The following is a 23,296-nucleotide window of genomic DNA, read 5'->3' on the forward strand; positions in this document are numbered from 1 at the left end:
TTGTATTGAGCGGATGGACGTATACGGGTATGGAGGCAACCTCATAAATCCATAGACCATGCATGTCAGCAGGGAACTGTTCATGCTGGTGGAGCTCTATAACGGTGTTGGGTGTTTGCAGTTAGAGTGATGTGGGACTCCTGATATGTCTCGACAGGACTCTGACAGTTGGCATGTACGTAAGCACCCTGCCTGACCACCTGCATCCATTCATGTCTATTGTGCATTCCGACGGACTTTGGCAATTCCAGCAGGATAATGCGACACATCACATGTCCAGAGTTGTTATAGAGTGGCTCCATGAACGCTCTTCTGAGTTTAAACACTTCCGTTGGCCACCAAACTCCCCAGACATTAACATTATTGAGCATATCTGGGATGCCCTGCAACGTGCAGTTTCAGAAGAGTTCTCCACCCTGTGGTACTCTTACTGATTATGGACAGCCGTGTAGGACTCATGGTGTCAATTCCCTCCAGCACAGACATTAGTCGACTCCATGCCATGTCGTGTTGAGGCACTTCTGCGTGCTCGCGGAGGCCCTACGCTATATTAGGCAGGTGTACCAGTTTTTTTTGGCTCTTCAGTGTATGTCGAAGCCAACGGCCTTGACGCACTGGTAACACCGGTTCTCGTCAGACCACCGCAGTTAAGCGCTGTCGGGCTGGGTTAGCACTTGGATGGGTGACCACCCGGTCTGCTGAGCGCTGTTGGCAAGCGGGCTGCACTCAGCCCTTGTGAGGCAAACTGAGGAGCTACTTGATTGAGAAGTAGCGGCTCCGGTCTGGGAAACTGACATACGGCCGAGAGGGCGGTGTGCTGACCGCATGCCTCTCCATATCCGCATCCAGAGACGGCTATGGTCTGAGGATGGAACGGCAGCCGGTCGGTACCGCTGGGCCTTCATGGCCTGTTCGGGATGATAGTTTAGTTTTTTAGTGTACATCGAAACTGGAAGGAAAACTCCACCCATTAATGTGTGTCATATTCCTTTGTGGGTTTCTGCGATCCGGCTTCTGAAATCTACAAAGGTTGGGGTGGGGAAAGCACACGTGGTCTGTTAAATATTGCATGCACCTTAAGACAGACATCTAATACACATGGGGCAGATTACGTACGTTGAGTCGCCTATGTTAAGGTGATGCAATATTTACCACAGCGATTTTATTTCGCTCACTTTGAATAATGGCGAATTTTGTCCTTTGTCTGGTCCAAATGACTTTCGAGGGTATGCCCATTTCTTCCTGCATTAACAGAGTTATGTGGAATGTATCCCTCATGTGTTTTATTTAGTTCCTCCAGCAAGAATCAGCAGCCTTCTGGGGTGTGAGTGTTCATTTGCAGTGTGTGGTCACTGCATCTCCCCTGCTCCCACGCCCAGGCTACCCCGCTGGCTAACGCGGCCGTCTTCTTTCCGAGCAGTGGGCAGCCCGACAGGCAGCGAGAGCCGAGTATGGTGACGGTAGTGCAGCTGCTGCTGCTGCTGCCTCCGCTGCCGCTGCTGGCCGTCGACTACTGTGCGCTGTGCCGCGCGCCGGGCAGCCACACGCTATGCCTGTACCCGGAGGCCGGGCCGTCCGCCGCCTGCACGGGCTACGTGCCCGCGCCGCTCACCGCCGCCGAGAAGAAGGCGCTGCTCGACACGCACAACGGGCTGCGCAGCCGCGTCGCGCTGGGCCAGGGCTGGTCGCCCAACAGCACGCACGACGCCCAGCCCAAGGCCGCCAACATGCGCCAGATGTACTGGGACGACGAGCTCGCCAGCACCGCCCAGCGCTGGGCTGACAGGTACTCATACCGTGCAAAGTGTTGTTGTTGTTGATGATGATGATGTTGTTCCTGTCCTCTTCAGTCCCAACACTGGTCTGCTGAAGCTCTTCATGCGAGACTACCTTGCTGTAAGCAAGTCCCCTGTTTGGATAATCCTATCTTGGGAATAATTACTATTAAAAACAGTCTTGATCACGATTTATTTAACAAGGTGACCGGTTTCGACCACTACTGTGGTCATCTTCAGACCTACAAGTTGTATACAAAGCTCTAATTAGAGGGCTACATACATTAAAGAAAACACATAAAGTTATAAAGCTATAAAACGTTGAATTACTATTGAGTAGGAACCCTTTTCTGGTGGAGAATCACTACTGGAGAAACCAGTGCACGTCTTACTATATATAATGGAGGCTCCACCCACTTCTGACTGCATGATGTTATTATTAACCAATGAGTTATAAGTCGAATTACAATTTAAAATTTCTTAGTTAAAAGAACATTGTCAAGAATTAGAAATAAATACACACTAAGCTTATTAAACAGCTATTGTCAATTAAGAAGCGTTAAAAATATTTAAATATGTAGGAAAATGAACTTCGGTTTGACAGTACATGGGTTGCCCTCTCAAGGCCTGTCAGTGAACCATTTGGAACCACTGGTTGCTATGGTGAAGTTAGACGCCGTTGCAAAGATGAAGCAGCAGGCTTTCTTCACTGAATTTGTTGTAAAGTCGATAGTCGAACTAGTGGTTGCCATGGTGAGGACAAACGCCAGTGCAAAGATGTGGCAGCAGGCTTCTTTCCAACGAAGTTGTTGCGAAGTGGAATGGCAAAGACTGTGGCGTCAGATGATGTATTATTGAGCAGCAACTTGCTGATGTAAAGATTGCTGCAAAACATGCACAAATTAGTAGGTCTGAAATATGTGACATTGCATGTAAAACTAAGAATGTCATTACTAATGAAAAAGATAAAAATAAACATAATAATGAATTAAAACTTGTAAAGCAAATCAACCAGAAGTTAATAACTAATAAAGCTATTGCAATCAAGGCAGATAAAGGGAATACTCTAGTCATTGTTAGCGAAGATGATTATGTTTCTAAAACTTTACAATTTTTTAACGCTAATGGAGTAACTGAGGTTAATAAAGACCCGACTTCACGATTTCAAACAAAAATTAAAAAGCTGATTGATGATGGTGACTCTTTACTTTCACCTAAAGATAAAATAACACTTAGAATTATGAACTCCACTTTACCTAAGTTGAGATCGCAAATCAAATTACATAAACCAAATTTACCAATTCGTCCAATTGTTAACAATACCAACAGTCCCTCTTATAACCTGAACAAAAAGCTCAATCAAATCTTAAAATCCTTCTATGTTTATGAAGAAAATTATAGTATTACAAACAGTTTCGAATTAACTAAGTTAATTTATGATGTGGATATTCCAAAAAACGCAAGGTTCGTATCGTTGGACATCACAAATCTTTACACGAATATACCTATTCAAGAGACTATCTCTATTATTAATGATAACTTAACGCATCACAAAATCATGAGCCCCAAAGAAATAGTAGAATTCATCGAAATGTTAAGAATTACTCTAGATTTTAATTATTTTTCATTTAATAATAAAATATACATACAGGAAGATGGACTTGCAATGGGGAATTCCCTGGCTAGCACTATAGCAGATATCTTCGTCAACTACGTTGAAATCCAATTTTTCAAAAATAATCCAGAAATAACAAATAAAATTATATACTACAAAAGATATGTTGACGACACACTGCTATTATATAACGGCTCTAAGGAAGAAATTGACGCTTTCGCTAACAACTTAAATAATTTACATCCAAAACTTGTATTTACAGTAGAACACGAAAGTAACAATAGTATTAATTTCCTTGACCTCACAATTACAAAACAGAATGGAAAACATAATATTTCTATTTATAGAAAACCCACATCAACTGACGTAATAATAAATGCTACATCATGCCATCCATTAAGATACAAAATGGCATTTTTTAAAACTATGATACATAGGATACTGAAATTACCTCTCCGACATGATGCAATCCAAAAGGAAATTGATACATTAAAACAGATAGCAGTTGCTAACAATTATAATTCTCATCAGGTTGATCTGTTATATTAAAAATTACAAGAAAAAAATGATGCCGTTATAAATTCCAAGAAGAGATTTACACAAATGACATACATGGGACCTATCTCAGATAAAATAAACAAATTATTTAAGAACACAAGCGTGACAATAGCATTTAAAACTAGTAACCCCCTACAGATGAAACTGAAACACACAATTGGAGACTGAAATAGATACCAAAAGTCAGGCGTTCATAAAATAATATGTAATGACTGTGAGAAACACTATATTGGCCAAACTGGCCGTAACTTTTTAACACGTTTCAAAGAACATACTACTGGTACTGCACGTATCAAATCAATATTTGGTCAACATCTTGATGGATACAATCATTCTGAGGGTTGGATTCCTAGCAATTAGAAAATATTACATACTGTGCCAAAATGACCACTGCTAAATACCTTAGAAGAAATTGAAATTTTTTCACTTCACAAAAGTAATCCATTATCTGTTTTAAACGAACAACTTCAGTTCAAAGACAAACATTTCTTTGAGCTTTTCGTTGATCTGCTTTAGAATGTTCACTCTTCTGTCCTTTGTTATAAACGGTTTTTAAAAAAAATTAAAATTATTAAGACTTTTAGCAAATATTTTATCTTTACATTGTAATTGTATTTTACCAAACATTATTTTATATCTGTTTTAGAATTTTTGCTTTTATGCTTTTAGACTGCATATTGCTAATTCACATCGTTTTATTTTTGACACTGGCTCATAATTTTATAATTTTAAATTCTTTCATTTTTATTTGCTTGTATGACTGGCATATAACTTGAGAAATAGCAATGCCTTAAAAAGAAAATTGGCACATGTAATCTACATATCAACTTCATAGATAATATTTCATATATACGGACAACTACTTCGTATCGTATTTGTGCAGCATGTAGTATACATGTCAGCTACAGATTATTGTAGCTTACTCTTTTCGTTTCAAGAAAGACAAGTTGCTGCTCAATAATACATCATCTGACGCCACAGTCTTTGCCATTCCACTTCGCAACAACTTCGTTGGAAAGAAGCCTGCTGCCACATCTTTGCACTGGCGTTTGTCCTCACCATGGCAACCACTAGTTCGACTATCGACTTTACAACTTCAGTGAAAAAAGCCTGCTGCTTCATCTTTGCAACGGCGTCTAACTTCACCATAGCAACCAGTGGTTCCAAATGGTTCACTGATAGGCCTTGAGAGGGCAACCATGTACTGTCAAACCGAAGTTCATTTTCCTACATATTTAAATATTTTTAACGCTTCTTAATTGACAATAGCTGTTTAATAAGCTAAGTTTAGTGTGTATTTATTTCTAATTCTTGACAATGTTCTTTTAACTAAGAAATTTTAAATTGTAATTCGACTTATAACTCACTGGTTAATAATAACATCATGCAGTCAGAAGTGGGTGGAGCCTCCATTATATATAGTAAGACGTGCACTGGTTTCTCCAGTAGTGATTCTCCACCAGAAAGAGGTTCCTACTCAATGGTAATTCAACGTTTTATAGCTTTATAACTTTATGTATTTTCTTTAATGTATGTAGCCCTCTAATTAGAGCTTTGTATACAACTTGTAGGTCTGAAGATGACCACAGTAGTGGTAGAAACCGGTCACCTTGTTAAATAAATCGTGATCAAGACTGTTTTTAATAGTAATTATTTATAAGACATTGATCACTGCTGTTCCCATAATGCATTCAAAAGTAATTCTATCTTGGGAAGCCAACAAACGTGAATAAACCAACACATTATGATCACCTTCACAGTAGCTTGTTTGCCCGTCTGTAGAACGAAATACATCGCTGACACTGCGTATCACGGATCCGATAGTTCGTTGGGAGGTTTGTGGAGGTGTGTTACATGAGACGTCTACGCACGGGTTACGTAATTCGCGAACGCAGTAATGGCGTCCGATAACTACTCATATGTGTAAAACATTCTCGGTATTCTTGCAGCGTGAGTTCTCGATAAAATCTCGAGTTTTCGAGGAGCTGACTGTCTTCACTGCTGTTTCTTTTTTTTTTTTTCTTTATTGATTTTCAATTCCCCCCGAAGGGGGCGGGCTGGCAGCAGCTTACTACGCTGCTCTACAGCGTACAGACTTTTTTTAAATAAAGGAAGAAGAAAGAAACAAGTTAAAACAGGCGATAAAATGGTGAGTTATAGTGTAAAATGGCGTAAAAATGCGGAAAGTTAAAACAGAAAGCAAAAGGGGTTGGCAATGTAGATAAAATACACAGGAATCAGACAAGTAACATAGTAGACACACAATTAAAAAACACGGCGACAGTCTGGTTTCTGTTCGTAAGAGATAAAAGGCACACCCAGCGACAGTATGATGGGCGTTCGCAACAAGTCCCAAAAACCACAACACGGAACACTCACTGTAAAACACGCACTGTAGAACACTCACTGGAGAACACTGCACGATAGTGGCAGCACAAAGATGACACTCCCGAGCCATAGGCAGATGGGAGGGGGGGGACCTGCAGGAGGGGGAAAAACAAGGAGAGAGGAGAGAAAAAAAAACAAAAAGGGGGGGGAACCAAGGAGGGAGAGGACTAATAAAGGGGGAGAAGGGGGAGAGGGAATGAGAGGAGGGAAATGTAAAAGGACGCGGGGGAGAGAAGGGGGCAAAGAGAGGGGAGGTGGGGAAGAAATAGGATGGAAGGGGGGAGAGGGAGCCCGGGAAAAGGACAGAGGAAAGGAGTGGGAGTGAGGATCAGAGTTGATAGGAGGGATAAATGGAGGGAGAGAGGGCATCATCCGGGAGGGGGAGTTGATGGAAGCCACCTTGGGAAAGGAGATGTAGGGTGTAGAGATGGAGGGTAGGGGGGACACAACGGTGAAGAAGTGGTAGGGGGCGGGGATCGGAGAGGAGAGGAGCAACCAGGGGGTGAGGGGGTTCAAGACGGCGGGAGGTGTAAAGGATGCGGATATGTTCGAGGAATAGGAGCAGATGGGGGAAAGGAATGAGATCATAGAGGATCCGTGTGGGGGACGGGAGGCGTATACGGAAGGCGAGGCGGAGTGCATGACGCTCAAGGATCTGGAGGGACTTATAGAATTTGGGGGGGGGGGGCAGATATCCAGGCAGGACTGGCATAACAGAGGATGGGACGGATTAAGGATTTGTAGGTGTAGAGGATGGTAGAGGGGTGCAACCCCCAAGTCCGGCCGGAGAGGAGTTTGAGAAGTCGGAGGCGGTTGTGGGCTTTGGATTGGATGGAGCGGAGATGAGGGATCCAGGTGTGGTGACGGTCAATGGTGAGGCCAAGGTAGGTGAGGGTGGGGGTGATGTGGACAGGACGGGCGCAGACAGTAAGGGAGAAATCCAGGAGCCGGAAGGAGCGAGTGGTACGACCTACGATGATTGCCTGGGTCTTGGAAGGGTTGAGTTTCAGGAGCCACTGGTTACACCATGCAGCAAAAAGGTCAAGGTGATCTGGAGAAGGCGTTGGGACCGTTGGAGGGTAGGAGCGAGGGCGAGGAATGCGGTATCATCAGCATATTGCAAGAGGTGTACTGGAGGGGGGGGGGGGTTGGGGCATATCTGCCGTGTACAGGAGGTAGAGGAGTGGGGAGAGGACAGAGCCCTGGGGCACAACTGCAGAGGGGTAGAAGGTGTAGGAAGTGGCATTATGGATGGTAACATAAGAGGGGCGGTGGGAGAGGAAGGAGGCCACCAGATGGATGTAGTTGATAGGAAGGGCGTAGGTTTGGAGTTTAAACAGGAGACCGGGATGCCAGACACGGTCGTAGGCCTTTTCAAGGTCAAGGGAGACAAAAATGGTGGAGCGACGGGAGTTAAGCTGGAGGGAGAGGAGATGAGTGAGGCGGAGGAGTTGGTCATCAGCAGAGAAGGAAGGTCGAAAGCCACATTGGGTGTTTGGGAGGAGGTGGTGTTGGCGGAGGTGGTGATGGATGCGCCGGGAAAGGATGGATTCCAAGAGCTTGCTGAACACCGATGTGAGACAGATAGGACGATAGGAAGAGGCATCAGATGGAAGCTTGTTGGGTTTGGAGAACATCAGGATACGGGAGGTTTTCCACAGGTCGGAATAGAAGCCAGTGGCAAGGATGACATTGTAGAGGGTGGCAAGGATTGAAAGGAATGAGGGAGGGCAGTGTTTGAGGTGGCGGTAGGTAACGCAGTCGTGGCCGGGAGCAGTGTTGCGTTTGGTGCGGAGTGTGAGGCTGATGTCCTGGGTAGTAATGGGAGTTCAGATGGTGGTGTGTGGCCCAAGTACTGGAAGCTAGGAGCAAGGGGAGGAACAGAGGTATTCGTACGGTCCATGACATCAGGGAAGAGGGAATAATCAAAGTGGGGATCATCTGGGATGGAAAAAACATCAGAGAGATGGGAGGCAAAGTGGTTGGCCTCACTGAGGTTGTCAGGAAAGGGACGGTCATTAAGGAGGAGACGGTACTGGGGGGTGGGGCGGTTCCCAGTAAGGCGGTGGAAAGCAGACCAATACTTGGAAGAGTTTATGGGGAGCGTGGTGTTGAGTTGTGTACATGTCTGGCGCCAGGCACGGCGTTTCTTCGCAGTAAGCAGGTTGCGGATGTGATGTTGTAATTGCCGGTGGCGGGTAAGTGTATCCCGGTCACGAGTGCGAAGAAAAGAGCGGTAGAGGCGGCGGTACTCTCAAAGGAGAAGGACGGCCTGGGGAGGCAGGGCGGGGCGGTGAGGGTGGATGGCTTTGGTGGGGATATGGGTGGCGACGGCGTCAGACAAGGCAGCAGCACGAGAGATGTCATCAGGAGATTGGAGGGTAAGGTCGTGGCCATCAACCTGGTTGTGAATGGAGTTCCGGTAGGCATCCCAGTTGGCACGGGAGTAATCATGGACAAGTTTAGGAGGGACGTCAGGGCGAGGAGCGTTGCGGGGATGGCGACCAGTAGAGATAGTGAGGAGAACAGGAGCATGGTCACTGCCGATGAGGTCAAGGACATCTGTGGTGATGCGCCCAAGGAGGTTGGGAGAGGCAAGGACCACATCAGGAGTGGTGTTGGATTTGGGTCAGGTGTGCTGAGGCAGGGGAACCAGGTCGCCCTGGAGAGTGGTGAGAAACTGATGCCACTGCTGGAGGTCAGCAGGATCATGGCTGTGGATATTGAGGTCGGCAGCAAGCACATAGGTGGAGAAGGTGCGGTCAATGTGGGCCAGGAAATCGTACGGGATGGGGGTGCGAGGGCGGACATAAATGGTGGCACAGGTGATGGTAAGGGTGGGGAAGAAGAGGCTGAGGGTGAGATGCTCGTCAGGATTGTTAAGGAGAGGTTGGGGCCAGACAGGGTGGTGCTTGAGGTGGCCTATAGCAACTCCGCCACGCGCCAGAGGGTATGGGTTATCGGTGCGGTGTAGGGTGTAAGGAGCTGTGGAGACGGAGATACGTGGTTGAAGGAAGGTTTCATTTAGGATGAAGGCATCCAAGCGGTGCTGATGGAGTGTGTGGAGGAAGAGGAGTTTGTGGGTGGGCAGGGAGCGAATGTTGTGGTACAGGAGACGGTAGGGTTCGTGTACCATGGGAGGGGAGAGTTAGACGAGGGTAGTGAGGGGGGTGAAGGTGAAGTGGGCCTGGTTGTGGGAGTATGTGGCATAGGTCGTAAGATGGAAGATGGAACGGGCAGCGAGGGCGATTTGGGAAAGAGTGTGTGAGCGCTGGAAGGGGTGGATGTTTTGGAGCACAATGGTGGTGAAACGGATGATGCAGTAGGGGGAGGGCAGAGCGAGTTGTTGGGGTGGATGGGGTCATCAACAGGATGGACAGGGACGGTGAGCTCAGGGGTGACTGGTGGAGGTTTCGCTTTACACTTTGAGGAGTAGGTAGGATGTGGTTCGTTGCAAGTGTTGCAGGAGGGGGGAGAGGTGAGGTTGGGGCAATTCTTGAGGAAGTGTGAAGCTTTGCAGTGGGGACAAGTAGGGGGGTTCTTGCAGGCAGAGGTAACGTGGTCGTTGTAGGTGAGACAGCGTTGGCAGCAGTAGGATTGGACGGGGGAACGGGAGGGGTCCACCTTATGACGGCGATTGTAGATGAGGGCTCCCTCGGTGAGGGGGCGGTCAATGGAGGAGGAGGATTCGGTGAATATCCGCATGAGAAAAGTCGGCCCGGCATCATTGAAGATGCGATGGGCCAAGCGGATTTCAATGTCGGGCCGGGAGTTGAGTTCCGCTAACACCTCAGCCTCCGTGATCACGGGGCTAAGCTTCGTGATCACAGCGGTGAAGGTTGGCGGACGTCGGGGAGGTTGAGGTTGACGGGGAGAGGACGGGGTGTGGTAGGGGGTGAGGGTTGCACGTTGGCCAAATTGGATACGGGGGATGCGGGAGAGGAGATCGGTGTGGAAGGAAGCATTGGGGGATTTAATGAGGACCGAGTCCTTGCGAGGAATCAGAAGGGAGATGGGGGCATTGGGGTAGTATTTCCGGATGGCGAGGGTGAGGGAGCGGGCATCAAGGAATTGAGGATCAGGATTGGAGAGGACAAAGGTGTGGGTGGCAGGCGTGGTAGGGGTCGGAGCCGCGTCCATGGGGGTGGGTGGGTCACGGGGAGTGGGGGTTTTTTTGGAGGAGATTTCGGGGGAAGGGTCAACATTCGGGCGCTTTGAGGGTTTCGTGGTCACGACCGGGTGTAGAGGGGGCAGGGGGACGGGTTGCAGGGGGAGATGGCGGGGGGCAGGACCACCCTGAGCAGCGGATGACGCAGACGGAGGGGGCGTGGGTGTCACAGAGACTGTGGAACGTCGAGCCGAAATCCGTGCTGGCTTGTAGCCCGCCGGAGGCGGTGCAGGGAGCGGCGGAAAGTCAGTAGCTGTCGATGGGGCGACAGTGATAGGGGAGGAGGAGTTGGGGGTGGTTACAACCGAAAGTGGCGCAGGGTTGGGGTGGACAGGGCGAGAAGGAAGGACGGGTAGGGGGGTGGAAGATGAGCTCCATGTGATGGTGGTTGGAGCAGCGGAGGGAGAGGTGAAAATGATAGTGGTGGTGGGCTGGGACATGGTGGCGGCGCGCGAGAAGGGCGGCGGCGGCGGCGGCGGCGATGACGAGGCGGCGGCGGCGGCGGCGGCAGCGGCGGCGATGACCAGGCGGCGGCGGCGACCAAGCGGCTGCAGCAGGCGGCGACCGAACGGCGGTGGCCAGGCGGCGGCGGCGAGCACCGGCAGGCGGCGACAAGGCGGCGGCGGCGGCGGCGGCGGCGGTGAGGAGGACCGGACGGCGAGCAGTAGTGACGGCGAGCAGACGACACGGCAAGGAAATGGCGGGGATCTTCCACGTCGATGATGCACCCTGAGAGTAGCCCAGGCAGTGAAAGTCTTGGATGAAGAAGAGAGGGAATCCAACCCTCGAATGTTCACTGCTGCTGTGGTAGCCTTATTTATAGACCGTGGACGGCTTCAGATTGGTCGGGTTATGACTGGTCGGCGATTACGTACTGCTGTCGCAGATGGTGTCACTGTGTGCGCTGGTGGCGCCACCGCTTCCGTTGGAACGAAAACCTTCGAAGGAACGTCTCTGCTGCTTCCCTGCATCAAGCGCTCGTTCCCATGCACAGCTCAGATGGTATCCGCTATCGCGGTTAAAGTTCTCTTGGCTCTTTCTTATTTCAACAGCCTCCTTAATAACAGAATCCCATTACGTGGAGGCATGTGACAGAATTTTTGTTTCATCGAACAATATTTTATGTCTGTTCGTGAGTCTGTGCTCCACCACTGCCGATTTCTCCAGTTCTCTAGTTCTAGTGTGGCGTTGGTGTTCTGCACAACTTTCGGAAACGGTATGAATCGTCTGACCTATATAATTGCTTCCACGCTCACAGGGCCGAGATTGTCCTTAACAGGGCGCATCATCTCCTTAGTTTTCTTAGGAGGACGAAAAATCGGTCTTACACCTCGTCTACGCAGGACTCTTCCTATTTTGCTGGAAATCGCGCCACAAAAAGGAAGAACCGCAATCGGTGTTTCATCCCGTGAGTGTGCAGCATTCTCACGTTCCCTTTTTTTGGAGAACGCTGCCTTTATATCGCGCGCACGATAGCCATTCTTGGGGAAGACGTACTTCAGATGGTTAATCTCGGATCTTAAGTGGTCCTCGTCAGAAACAGTTTTTGCTCTATATACCAACGTGTTCAAAACGGCTCTCTTCTGAGCAGGATGATGGAAACTCTGTGCATTCAGGTATAAATCGGTATGCGTCGGCTTACGATATACAGTGCTGGTACTGCGAACGGCTGAAAGCAAGGGGAAACTGCGGCCGTAATTTTTCCCGAGGGCATGCAGCTTTACTGTATGATTAAATGATGATGGCGTCCTCTTGGGTAAAATATTCCGGAGGTAAAATAGTCGCCCATTCGGATCTCCGGGCGGGGACTACTCAAGAGGACGTCGTTATCAGGATAAAGAAAACTGGCGTTCTACGAATCGGAGCGTGGAATGTCAGATGCCTTAATCGGGCAGGTAGGTTAGAAAATTTAAAAAGGGAAATGGATAGGTTAAAGTTAGATATAGTGGGAATTAGTGAAGTTCGGTGGCAGGAGGAACAAGACTTTTGGTCAGGTGAATACAGGGTTATAAATACAAAATCAAATAGGGGTAATGCAGAAGTAGGTTTAATAATGAATAAAAAAATAGGAGTACGGGTTAGCTACTACAAACAGCATAGTGAACGCATTATTGTGGCCAAGATAGATACGAAGCCCATGCCTACTACAGTAGTACAAGTTTATATGCCAACTAGCGCTGCAGATGAAGAAATTGAAGAAATGTATGATGAAATAAAAGAAATTATTCAGATAGTGAAGGGAGACGAAAATTTAATAGTCATGGGTGACTGGAATTCGAGTGTAGGAAAAGGGAGAGAAGGAAACGTAGTAGGTGAATATGGATTGGGGCTAAGAAATGAAAGAGGAAGCAGCCTGGTAGAATTTTGCACAGAGCACAACATAATCATAGCTAACACTTGGTTTAAGAATCATGAAAGAAGGTCGTATGCATGGAAGAACCCTGGAGATACTAAAAGGTATCAGATAGATTATATAATGGTAAGACAGAGATTTACGAAACAGGTTTTAAATTGTAAGACATTTCCAGGGGCAGATATGGACTCTGACCACAATCTATTGCTTATGACCTGTAGATTAAAACTGAAGAAACTGCAAAAAGGTGGGAATTTAAGGAGATGGGACCTGGATAAACTGAAAGAACCAGAGGTTGTACAGAGTTTCAGGGAGAGCATAAGGGAACAATTGACAGGAATGGGGGAAAGAAATACGGTAGAAGAAGAATGGGTAGCTTTGAGGGACGAAGTAGTGAAGGCAGCAGAGGATCAAGTAGGTAAAAAGACGAGGACTAGTAGAAATCCTTGGGTAACAAAAGAAATATTGAATTTAATTGATGAAAGGAGAAAATATAAAAATGCGGTAAATGAAGCAGGCAAAAAGGAATACAAACATCTCAAAAATGAGATCGACAGGAAGTGCAAAATGGCTAAGCAGGGATGGCTAGCGGACAAATGTAAGGATGTAGAGGCTTATCTCACTAGGGGTAAGATAGATACTGCCTACAGGAAAATTAAAGAGACCTTTGGAGATAAGAGAACGACTTGTATGAATATCAAGAGCTCAGATGGAAACCCAGTTCTAAGCAAAGAAGGGAAAGCAGAAAGGTGGAAGGAGTGTATAGAGGGTTTATACAAAGGCGATGTACTTGAGGACAATATTATGGAAATGGAAGAGAATGTAGATGAAGATGAAATGGGAGATACGATACTGCGTGAAGAGTTTGACAGAGCTCTGAAAGACATGAGTCGAAACAGGGCCCCAGGAGTAGACAACATTCCATTTGAACAACTGACGGCCTTGGGAAAGCCAGTCCTGACAAAACTCTACCATCTGGTGAGCAAGATGTATGAAACAGGCGAAATACCCTCAGACTTCAAGAAGAATATAATAATTCCAATCCCAAAGAAAGCAGGTGTTGACAGATGTGAAAATTACCGAACAATCAGTTTAATAAGCCACAGCTGCAAAATACTAACACGAATTCTTTACAGACGAATGGAAAAACTAGAAGAAGCCGACCTCGGGGAAGATCAGATTGGATTCCGTAGAAACCTGGAACACGTGAGGCAATACTGACCTTACGACTTATCTTAGAAGAAAGATTAAGGAAAGGCAAACCTACGTTTCTAGCATTTGTAGACTTAGAGAAAGCTTTTGACAATGTTGACTGGAATACTCTCTTTCAAACTCTAAAGGTGGCAGGGGTAAAATACAGGGAGCGGCAGGCTATTTACAATTTGTACAGAAACCAGATGGCAGTTATAAGAGCCGATAGACATGAAAGGGAAGCTGTGGTTGGGAAGGGAGTAAGACAGGGTTGTAGCCTCTCCCCGATGTTATTCAATCTGTATATTGAGCAAGCAGTAAAGGAAACAAAAGAAAAATTCGCAGTAGGTATTAAAATCCATGGAGAAGAAATAAAAACTTTGAGGTTCGCCGATGACATTGTGATTCTGTCAGAGACAGCAAAGGACTTGGAGAGAAGTTGAATGGAATGGACAGTGTCTTGAAAGGAGGATATAAGATGAACATCAACAAAAGCAAAACGAGGATAATGGGATGTAGTCAAATTAAATCGGGTGATGCTGAGTGGATTAGATTAGGAAATGAGACACTTAAAGTAGTAAAGGAGTTTTGCTATTTGGGGAGCAAAATAACTGATGATGGTCGAAGTAGAGAGGATATAAAATGTAGACTGTCAATGGCAAGGAAAGCGTTTCTGAAGAAGAGAAATTTGTTAACATCGAGTATAGATTTAAGCGTCAGGAAGTCGTTTCTGAAAGTATTTGTATGGAGTGTAGCCATGTATGGAAGTGAAACATGGACGATAAATAGTTTGGACAAGAAGAGAATAGAAGCTTTCGAAATGTGGTGCTACAGAAGAATGCTGAAGATTAGATGGGTAGATCACATAACTAATGAGGAAGTATTGAATAGGATTGGGGAGAAGAGGAGTTTGTGGCACAGCTTGACCAGAAGAAGGGATCGGTTGGTAGGACATGTTCTGAGGCATCAAGGGATCACCAATTTAGTATTGGAGGGCAGCGTGGAGGGTAAAAATCGTAGAGGGAGACCAAGAGATGAATACACTAAGCAGATTCAGAAGGATGTAGGTTGCAGTAGGTACTGGGAGATGAAGAGGCTTGCACAGGATAGAGTAGCATGGAGAGCTGCATCAAACCAGTCTCAGGACTGAAGACCACAACAACGGTATACAGAGAGGCCAAGATTCCCGTCGCCTGTCGTTGTACTAAAACGTCTAAGAAAGGCAGTCTCCCTTCTTTCTCCATCTCGACAGTGAACTGGATGTTCGAATGTATGCTGTTCATGTGTTCCATGAATTCTTCGAGAGCTTCTGCGCCGTGTGGCCAGACGATAAATGTATCGTCAGCGTAACGATAAAATAAGGATGGACGGAGGGGAGCCGAATTTAATGAATGTTCCTCAAAATTCTCCGTAAAAAAAGTTAGCCACTGACGGAGAGAACGGAGAGCCCATCGCCATGCCGTCCGTCATTTTATAAAATTTGTTACCATACAAGAAGTAGATGGTCGTCATCACGTGCCGGAACAACTTTACAGTTTCAGGAGGAAAAAGATCCACCAGCATTTTCAAAGTGTCCTCCACAGGAACTTTTGTGAACAGCGATACCACATCCAGGCTGACTAAAATGTCATTTGGACCAACTCTAATTGGTTTGATTTTCTCAATGAACAACTGGGAGTTTTTTATGTTACGTTCCAACGGAAGCGGTGGCGGGCGCCACCGGCGCACACAGTCACACCGTCTGCGACAGCAGTACGTAATCGCCGACCAATCATAAGCCGACCAATCAGAAGCCGTCCACGGGCTATAAAAAAGGCTACCACAGCAGTAGTGAAGACAGTCAGCTCCTGACGATGACGATGGATGTAATCGTCGAAAGCTCGAGATTTTATCCAGAACTGACGCGGCAAGAATACCGAGAATGTTTTAAATATAAGTGCCGTCGCGAAAAACTTCGTTCCTAAACTACTCATATGGGTTCCATAAGATTTACGCCAGGCGAATTTGGTCGCTGAGACGTAAACGTGAGTTCACTATAACGCTCCTCAAATCACTGTAGCACGGTTCCGGTTCCCAGACACGAACAGGTATACTGCTGAAAGGTGACGTCACCGTCGGGGAAGACATGAAGCACAGAGGGGTGCGGACGGTTCGCAGCTGTCAGTGTGTCTTCGATTACTATATACCACAGGTCCCATTCAACTACAGGTGAATGTCTGCCATAGCTTAGTACGGCTACCACCAGTCTGCGCCCTTGATGCGCTGCAAGTTTCGAGCCACCGTTCACCTCGATGACGGCGTTTGTGGAGACGACCATGAACCTAGTGTAGCAAAAATGTGATTCACCCGAAGAGCGGACACATTTCCGTTCGTCGACTGTCGAATCCTGAAGGTCCTGCGCCCACAGCAATCGTGATTAACGAGGTCGTTGGGTCAACATGTGAAAACGTATGGGTGACCGGCAGCGGAGCTCCATGTTCAACAACGTGTCATGAATGGTATGCTCCGAAACACTTGTGACCTTTCACCAGAGACGCCACAGATCACCATCTATCCTACCGGAAAGAGCAGAAAAGACTCCGTCCGTGTCTTCCCCCGTCCGTGTCTGTACCGCTTACATGCTTTTGTTACCGCATCATGTACTAGCAATGCCACTAGGAGACATCCAACGTCGCGGTGGGCAGCGGTCATAACGTCTTGGCTGTGATAAGTGTAAATGCACAATCAGACGTACCTCAAATAATTTTGGCCAGTCATTTGAAGTTCCTATTAAAACGATTCCAAGTTTAGAAGTTCTTTGCGAAATTTTTAACTGCAATAAAAGAATGCGGCTGGAGTTGATTATATCAAATGAGCTAGGCAATGAAAGGAATACCCTTGAAATTCAACAGTTTTGTAACTAAAATATAACTGTTGTAGTAGCACTAGACATCTCAGTCTTTTCTAGCCAAATTCACAAAGTGTCTCTCATAGCCGGCCGGGGTGGCCGAACGGTTCTAGGCGCTATTGTCTGGAACCGCACGACCGCGGCGATCGCAGGTTCGAATTCTGCCTCGGGCATGGGTGTATGATGTCCTTAGGTTAGTTAGGTTTAAGTAGTTCTAAGTTCTAGGGGACTGATGACCTTACAAGTTAAGTCTCATAGTGCTCAGAGCCATTTGAACCATTTTTTTTTGTCTCTCATAATTTACAAATAATTGATTAAACTGCTAATTCTAAAAAGTATATCAAAACACTTGCCTATGAAAACTTTAGTCCCTAGTGCCTTCATTCATGGAAAACTTCTAAGTCATGATGAGAGAAATCTCTTGAGAAGCCAAGGTCCAACAGTTGCACTATGCGGCCACTAGTCATCCAAAAATCAATCTCACAGGCTTTATAAACTCGCATTTTGGTGTCAGAGCGTTCGACGTCAAACACAAAGTTCCTCTCTCGTCTTGACATCTAAACGCAGCTTACTATGTGTTGCCCCCACTACCACTTTTAGCTTGCTTCCCATTGCCTGCTGCTTTCAACCCTTTCCTAGTGACATGCATCACATTTCAAATACGAGGGTCACTCTAAAATAAATGCACACTATTTTTGTAAAAATACAATTTCATTCTGCATGTGTGAAAGTTGTACAGTGTGTAGATACATCCTTCCCGCTTGTTTTCAAACTTAGTTCAGCCTGTTCCCGTGAGTGGCGCTGTCACAGCATGTCTTCAAGGTGGCTGCTACACTTGATGTTCGTCAAAAGCAACGCGCTGTCATAGAACTCCTGTGCTGTGAAAACGAGACAGTGGGAAACATCCACAACAGTTTGGAAAAGGTGTATGGCGATGCTGCTGTCGATCGCAGTACGGTTAGTCGGTGGGCAAGCAGGCTACTTGATGAAAGCGGGCACGGCAAATATTGAGGATTGTCCTCGCAGCGGCAGGCCTCGTACTGCACACACTCCAGACAATGTACAGAGACTTAACGAATTGGTGGCTGCTGACAGACACATCACAGTGAACGAATTGTCACGCTACGTTGTGATAGGGGAAGGAAGTGTTTGCAGAATACTGAAAGTGTTGGCGTTAAAAAAGGTTCGTGCCATGTGGGTTCCCAGGATGTTGACAGTGGCTCACAAAGAAACAAGAAAAACGGTATACAGCGAACTTTTGGAACAGTACAAGAATGGTGGAGATGAATTTCTTGGAAGAATTGTGACACGTGATGAAATATGGCTCCATCATTTTTCACCAGAGATGAAGAGGCAATCAATGGAGTGGCTCAAGCAAATTCACCCAAGAAAAAACAAACTTTCAAACATGTAGAATAAAAGATAGATTTTTAAAGAAAGTGTGCATTTCTTTTGGAGTGACCCCCGTACAACTTTTGAATGAATTTACCAAAATTAATTTAAAAAATTCATAATAAATTACAGTCAAATTCTGATCAAAATGACATCAAATACTGTATATTTCAAATTAATTTCTACTCATCAAATAATACGTTAACATAAATATCTTGTTTCTAACCTAAGACATAAATAATTTGCAATTTTTTAATATTAAGCCCTGGTACTGAAGTTTAGAAAATGCCGTGTTCTACTCTGCATGCTGTGGTGTGTGTACATTAACTTTTTGTAAGTCTGATTAGGTGGAAATACTAATTCAGTTGCTTTCGGCGACAGTCCCACGTTGCCGATCCTGCTGGCTAAGCCGCTCGTGGGCCATCATCACACATTATCTGCCCACATGCCTGCACCAACTGTTAAGCATTTCAAACACGCCGAATTGAATGTCAGACCGTGTACACCACAACAGCGCCCGCTTCAGCTTTCTCAACTGGACTCACCTAGGTCCCATTTACAAATTTCTAAAGGAACTGCCACAAACATTTGTGAGCTCGCAGCTTAACATTGCTTGGCTTAAGCGCTTCATATTCAGTGTTCACCGCTTCTGACAGCATTGACACTCACGCTTCGGAGTCACCCAGATGTCCTTTGAGAGGCTTGGAGCGTCTGTCTACTCAGAACCTCGCTCTCCACACTGTAATTACCTTTCCAGTCATACCAAAACGCGGGCGTCCGTACCGTAATCTCCTATCGCACAGGCTTCTCCAGAACTACTGCAGTCGAAATCCAGTTGAATCTGCTTACTGTAGCCAAGATCTGGACTTCTTCTACAACGTTTACCTCCCAAACGTTCTTGATTTTCCAAATTGACGGTTACTTGATAACTTAGGACGTGTCCTATCAACCGAACTCTTCAGTCAAGTTGTGCTATAAATTTCTTTTGCCTCCAATTCTATTCTCTGTATCCTGGCAACTCAGTAGGTGACTTATCGATACAGCACGATCAATGACAGACAGTGCTAGGAGGCGCCACTAGGACATCCAGCGGTGCCCTTAGCTACGGTGCGTGTGCAGTATACAGCGTGCTCTAAAATTCCCCTTACCAACTTCTGGAACTTCTAGAGGGGACTGAGTAGACAATATTCAGAACCAATATCCGGAAACTACAGATTCCGTGCTACAGCAATTGCAAAACATGTATGCTTGATAGGCATGTAACAGGGTAGTCGTGGTGCTTACGTCGTATCGGCTGATGTCTCTGACATGGTTCGCGCGTCATTCATGCGTTTGTGAGTGTTAGAGCCACATGGTTGTGTGCACGTTTGCAGAAGAAGTTCTTGTGGCACGAGTTGTAATGACTGCCATAGAAGCCGTGTACTACATTCGTAGATACAATCCGTGCACCGAACTTGGCGCTCGCCACATCGAATCTTACTTGTAGTGAATCAGAATGCTAACCCTCCTCAGAAAAGGACAACAAACGCTGTAACGAAAAACAACAGTGTTTGTGAAAACTGATAATTTTTGTTTTTGATTCTTTGCTTATTAATGAGTGAGATTATAAAACAAGTAATGTTCTGAGTCACGCCTAATAAATTACCTGTAAAAGTGGTCGCATTACCAACATGTTTCCAAATGGTTGTAGCACGGAAACGGTACGTTTCCGGACATGGATTCCAATTCAAAATATTATCTACTCAGACCCTTCGATAAGTCCTAGAAGTTCGTAAGGAGAATTTTAGAGCACCCTTTATAAATACCTGCATCGGCCGTGCAAGAGCACTTTGTATCTTCAAGCGGTTGATGTCTTCGCCTGAACCGGTCGAGGGCATCTGGCATTCGCTGTGGTCGCGGATGCGTACTGTCTCACTAAACTGGAGGACTTTGCTATTAATTACGAAGACTTGGCTCTAGCTCCATGGATATTCTGCTTAAACTAGGTTGATCTGCTTTGTGTTCTGCTAGACTTTGACTGGACTCTACAGGGTATGAACTAGGTCATCTGCTGCACTGTCTCTGTTCTTTCACTGTGCCTACTCTCTTCTTGTCTGAACCGTTTATCGTCCACGTTTCGCTTCCGTATAAGGCTACATTCCAGGAAAATGATAAAAGGCTTCGCAACACTTAAAACCACATTCAGTGTTCAAACATCAGTCTCTTTCAGAAACGCTTTTCTTGCTTCTGCCATATCCTGTATTGTAGATGCTCTCTGTTTTTGTTATAGTCATGCTCTCAGCATCACCTGATTGTGGATGTTATCTTATAGCCTTTTTTAAAGACATGAACCATTCCTAATTTATGACTCGAGGTACAACGTGAATAACATTGAGGCTATGCTACAACATTGTCTCACTCCTTTCTCAGCTATTGCTTCATTTTCATGTCTGACTCTTCCATCTCCAATCTCATTTGTACACAAGTTGTAGATAACCTTTCTCACTCTGTATTTTTATCCCTGCTACCTTCTGATTTTCACAGAGAACATTCCAAAACGTATTTTCAAAAGCTTTATTCAGTGTATTTTTATGATACGTTATAGTGTCAGCATTTCCTTGTGAGTTCCTATATTTCTCCGGAACCAAAACTGATATTCTGCCCCTCTTTACATTTTTCCATAAATAATGTGCGTCGGCATTTTGAAACAATGAGTTCTTAAATTAATTTTTCTGTAATAATCACACCAGTCAGCACCTGACTTGGTTTAAAGTGGAATCATAACACTGTTCTTGAAGCCTTCGGGTGTTTCGGCTGTCACGTCGATCATGTCAGGTTGAATAGTTTTCTAATGGTATATTCCTACAACTCTGAGGGAATGTTGTCTACAGCAGGTGCCCTGATTGCTACATGGCAAACCAGAAATGGCTAGAGCAATGATTCAGAGCTACAGAAGTATACATAACTTTGGGAAGGACAGATGACGCTTGTAGCAAAATTACAGAAATCTTTGGAGACAAGAGAAATAGCTGACTGATAGCCAGTACTAAGCAAAGAAGAGAAAACTGAAGGGTTGCACAAAAGAAACGAACTTGAAAACAGTATTATGGACATTTCTTTTGCAGCTTTCATTCCCCACTTTAGGGAATAGAGCGGATACTATTAGATGCAGTCCATTGCAGAGTGGCGGTTACTTTCATCCAATTACCAGACGAGCTCGTCATAAGGCAGAGGGTTCCCTATTGCGACAAAATTGGGTTTACAATTAAATGAATATCCTTAGCTGCATACAGGCGTTGATATAAGTCAACGGGGACAGGTAAAAATATGTGCCCCGACCGGGACTCGAACCCGGGGTCTCCTGCTTACATGGCATCTGAGCCACCTTTTTTTCAGTTTGTTAGTTATTGATCGTTGTGTTTGGTCGTTGCGGGCGTCACGTGACATCCGTTCAAGTTCGTTTGTTGAACCTTCCACTCAGTTTTTTTATGACAGAGGCAAACCGGCTCTCTGACCGAACACACTGAGCTACCGTGCCGGAGAGCCACCTAGGACGCAGAGGATAGGGCGACTGCAGGGATTTATCTCTGGCACGCCTCCCGTGAGACCCACATTCCCAACTTATTGTCCCGCACTATATTCACAGTGCCCCTGCAATCATACTCATTACTCGCGGCTTTACTGCCGATTCCCGTAAGAGTTCGGGTACTGTTTATTCATCCGCACAGAAGAAGATGGCCAAATGGCCGGTAAGCCTTAACTATATATATATGAAGATGGTTGTCTATGTTCGTGTGCTTCACTGTAGGTGAGGTAAAGATGTGTGTAGGTGTGTGGATGGGTGAAGGGTGGGTGAGTGGGTGGATGGGTGGGCGGGTAAGTGGGTGGCTGAATGCTACGGAAAGGGAAGAGAAAATAATGAAAATGAGTTTGGAAGTAGCACCCGGTAAGAAACGGTCTGAAAAGGTCGTAGGGGTGTTGCAGGGAATATTGTACCGAGAAACAATCGTCAAGAAAAAAATTCGATATACTGCGCCGTTTCCAAGTTAATAAGCATTGAAGTTGGCCAGTCAGGCCGTTCCGCAAGCAAACTAGAGCGGCCCGCCAGAGACGGTGCCACGAAAAATTTTCTTCCTTTGGTTACCGAAAACCAAACAATAGAGCGATAGAAAGTTGGACCTGGGACTGCAGTTAGAGTCGAACCCGAGCCGAAGGCCGACCAGTTTTGTGTTTTATCATTTACGCTATGATAATAAATGACACTAATTGTATCGCGCAAATTAACTCGGAAGCGGCACAACTTACCGAAATTTTTTTTTAATAATTTTTTTCGCACAAATTAAGCTGTAACACCGTCACAGACTTTTCTAATTGTCCCTGACCACCCTGCACATTACTCCGAGGGATCAGTGTATTGAGTAATGGCCGTTTTTTTCATTCCGCCTTTCCTGTCGCCATGCATATTTAGATGCCTTCCTTCAACCACAAGGCTGGACGCTTGTAATGAAAGCATATACCACCAGACGTCTGCATCTACGTCTAGACTCCGCAAACCAACTTACGATGTATGGCAGAAGATACTTCGTATACCAGCCGGCCGGTGTGGCCGTGCGGTTAAAGGCGCTTCAGTCTGGAACCGCGTGACCGCTACGGTCGCAGGTTCGAATCCTGCCTCGGGCATGGGTGTGTGTGATGTCCTTAGGTTTAATTAGTTCTAAGTTCTAGGCGACTGATGACCTCAGAAGTTAAGTCGCATAGTGCTCAGAGCCATACTTCGTATACCACTGGCATTTCCTCCCTCTCCCAGTTACAAATCTGCACAGGAAGAAGTACTATTTCAAGACTGTGTGCGCCAGAATCCCTCTAATTTTGTTTTCACGGTCTTTTCGCACGAAATGCATGTTGTTGTTGTTGTTGTGGTCTTCAGTCCTGAGACTGGTTTGATGCAGCTCTCCACGCTACTCTATCCTGTGCAAGCTTCTTCATCTCC

The 23,296-nt window shown here is 45.9% G+C and overlaps 1 protein-coding gene across 1 annotated transcript in view; it reads left to right on the top strand.

The window, feature by feature from the left end:
* The first annotated feature begins 1,451 nt into the window (after nucleotides 1-1,451).
* LOC126199399 (venom allergen 3-like) overlaps nucleotides 1,452-23,296 on the top strand; it is a 160,064-nt gene continuing 138,219 nt past the window's right edge. Inside the window, exon 1 of the mRNA XM_049936318.1 lies at nucleotides 1,452-1,786. Coding sequence (XP_049792275.1) covers nucleotides 1,452-1,786 — 335 coding nt within the window. The remainder of the gene's footprint in view (nucleotides 1,787-23,296) is intronic.

Source organism: Schistocerca nitens, chromosome 8 (assembly GCF_023898315.1).
Source record: "Schistocerca nitens isolate TAMUIC-IGC-003100 chromosome 8, iqSchNite1.1, whole genome shotgun sequence".
Lineage (NCBI taxonomy): Eukaryota > Metazoa > Arthropoda > Insecta > Orthoptera > Acrididae > Schistocerca > Schistocerca nitens.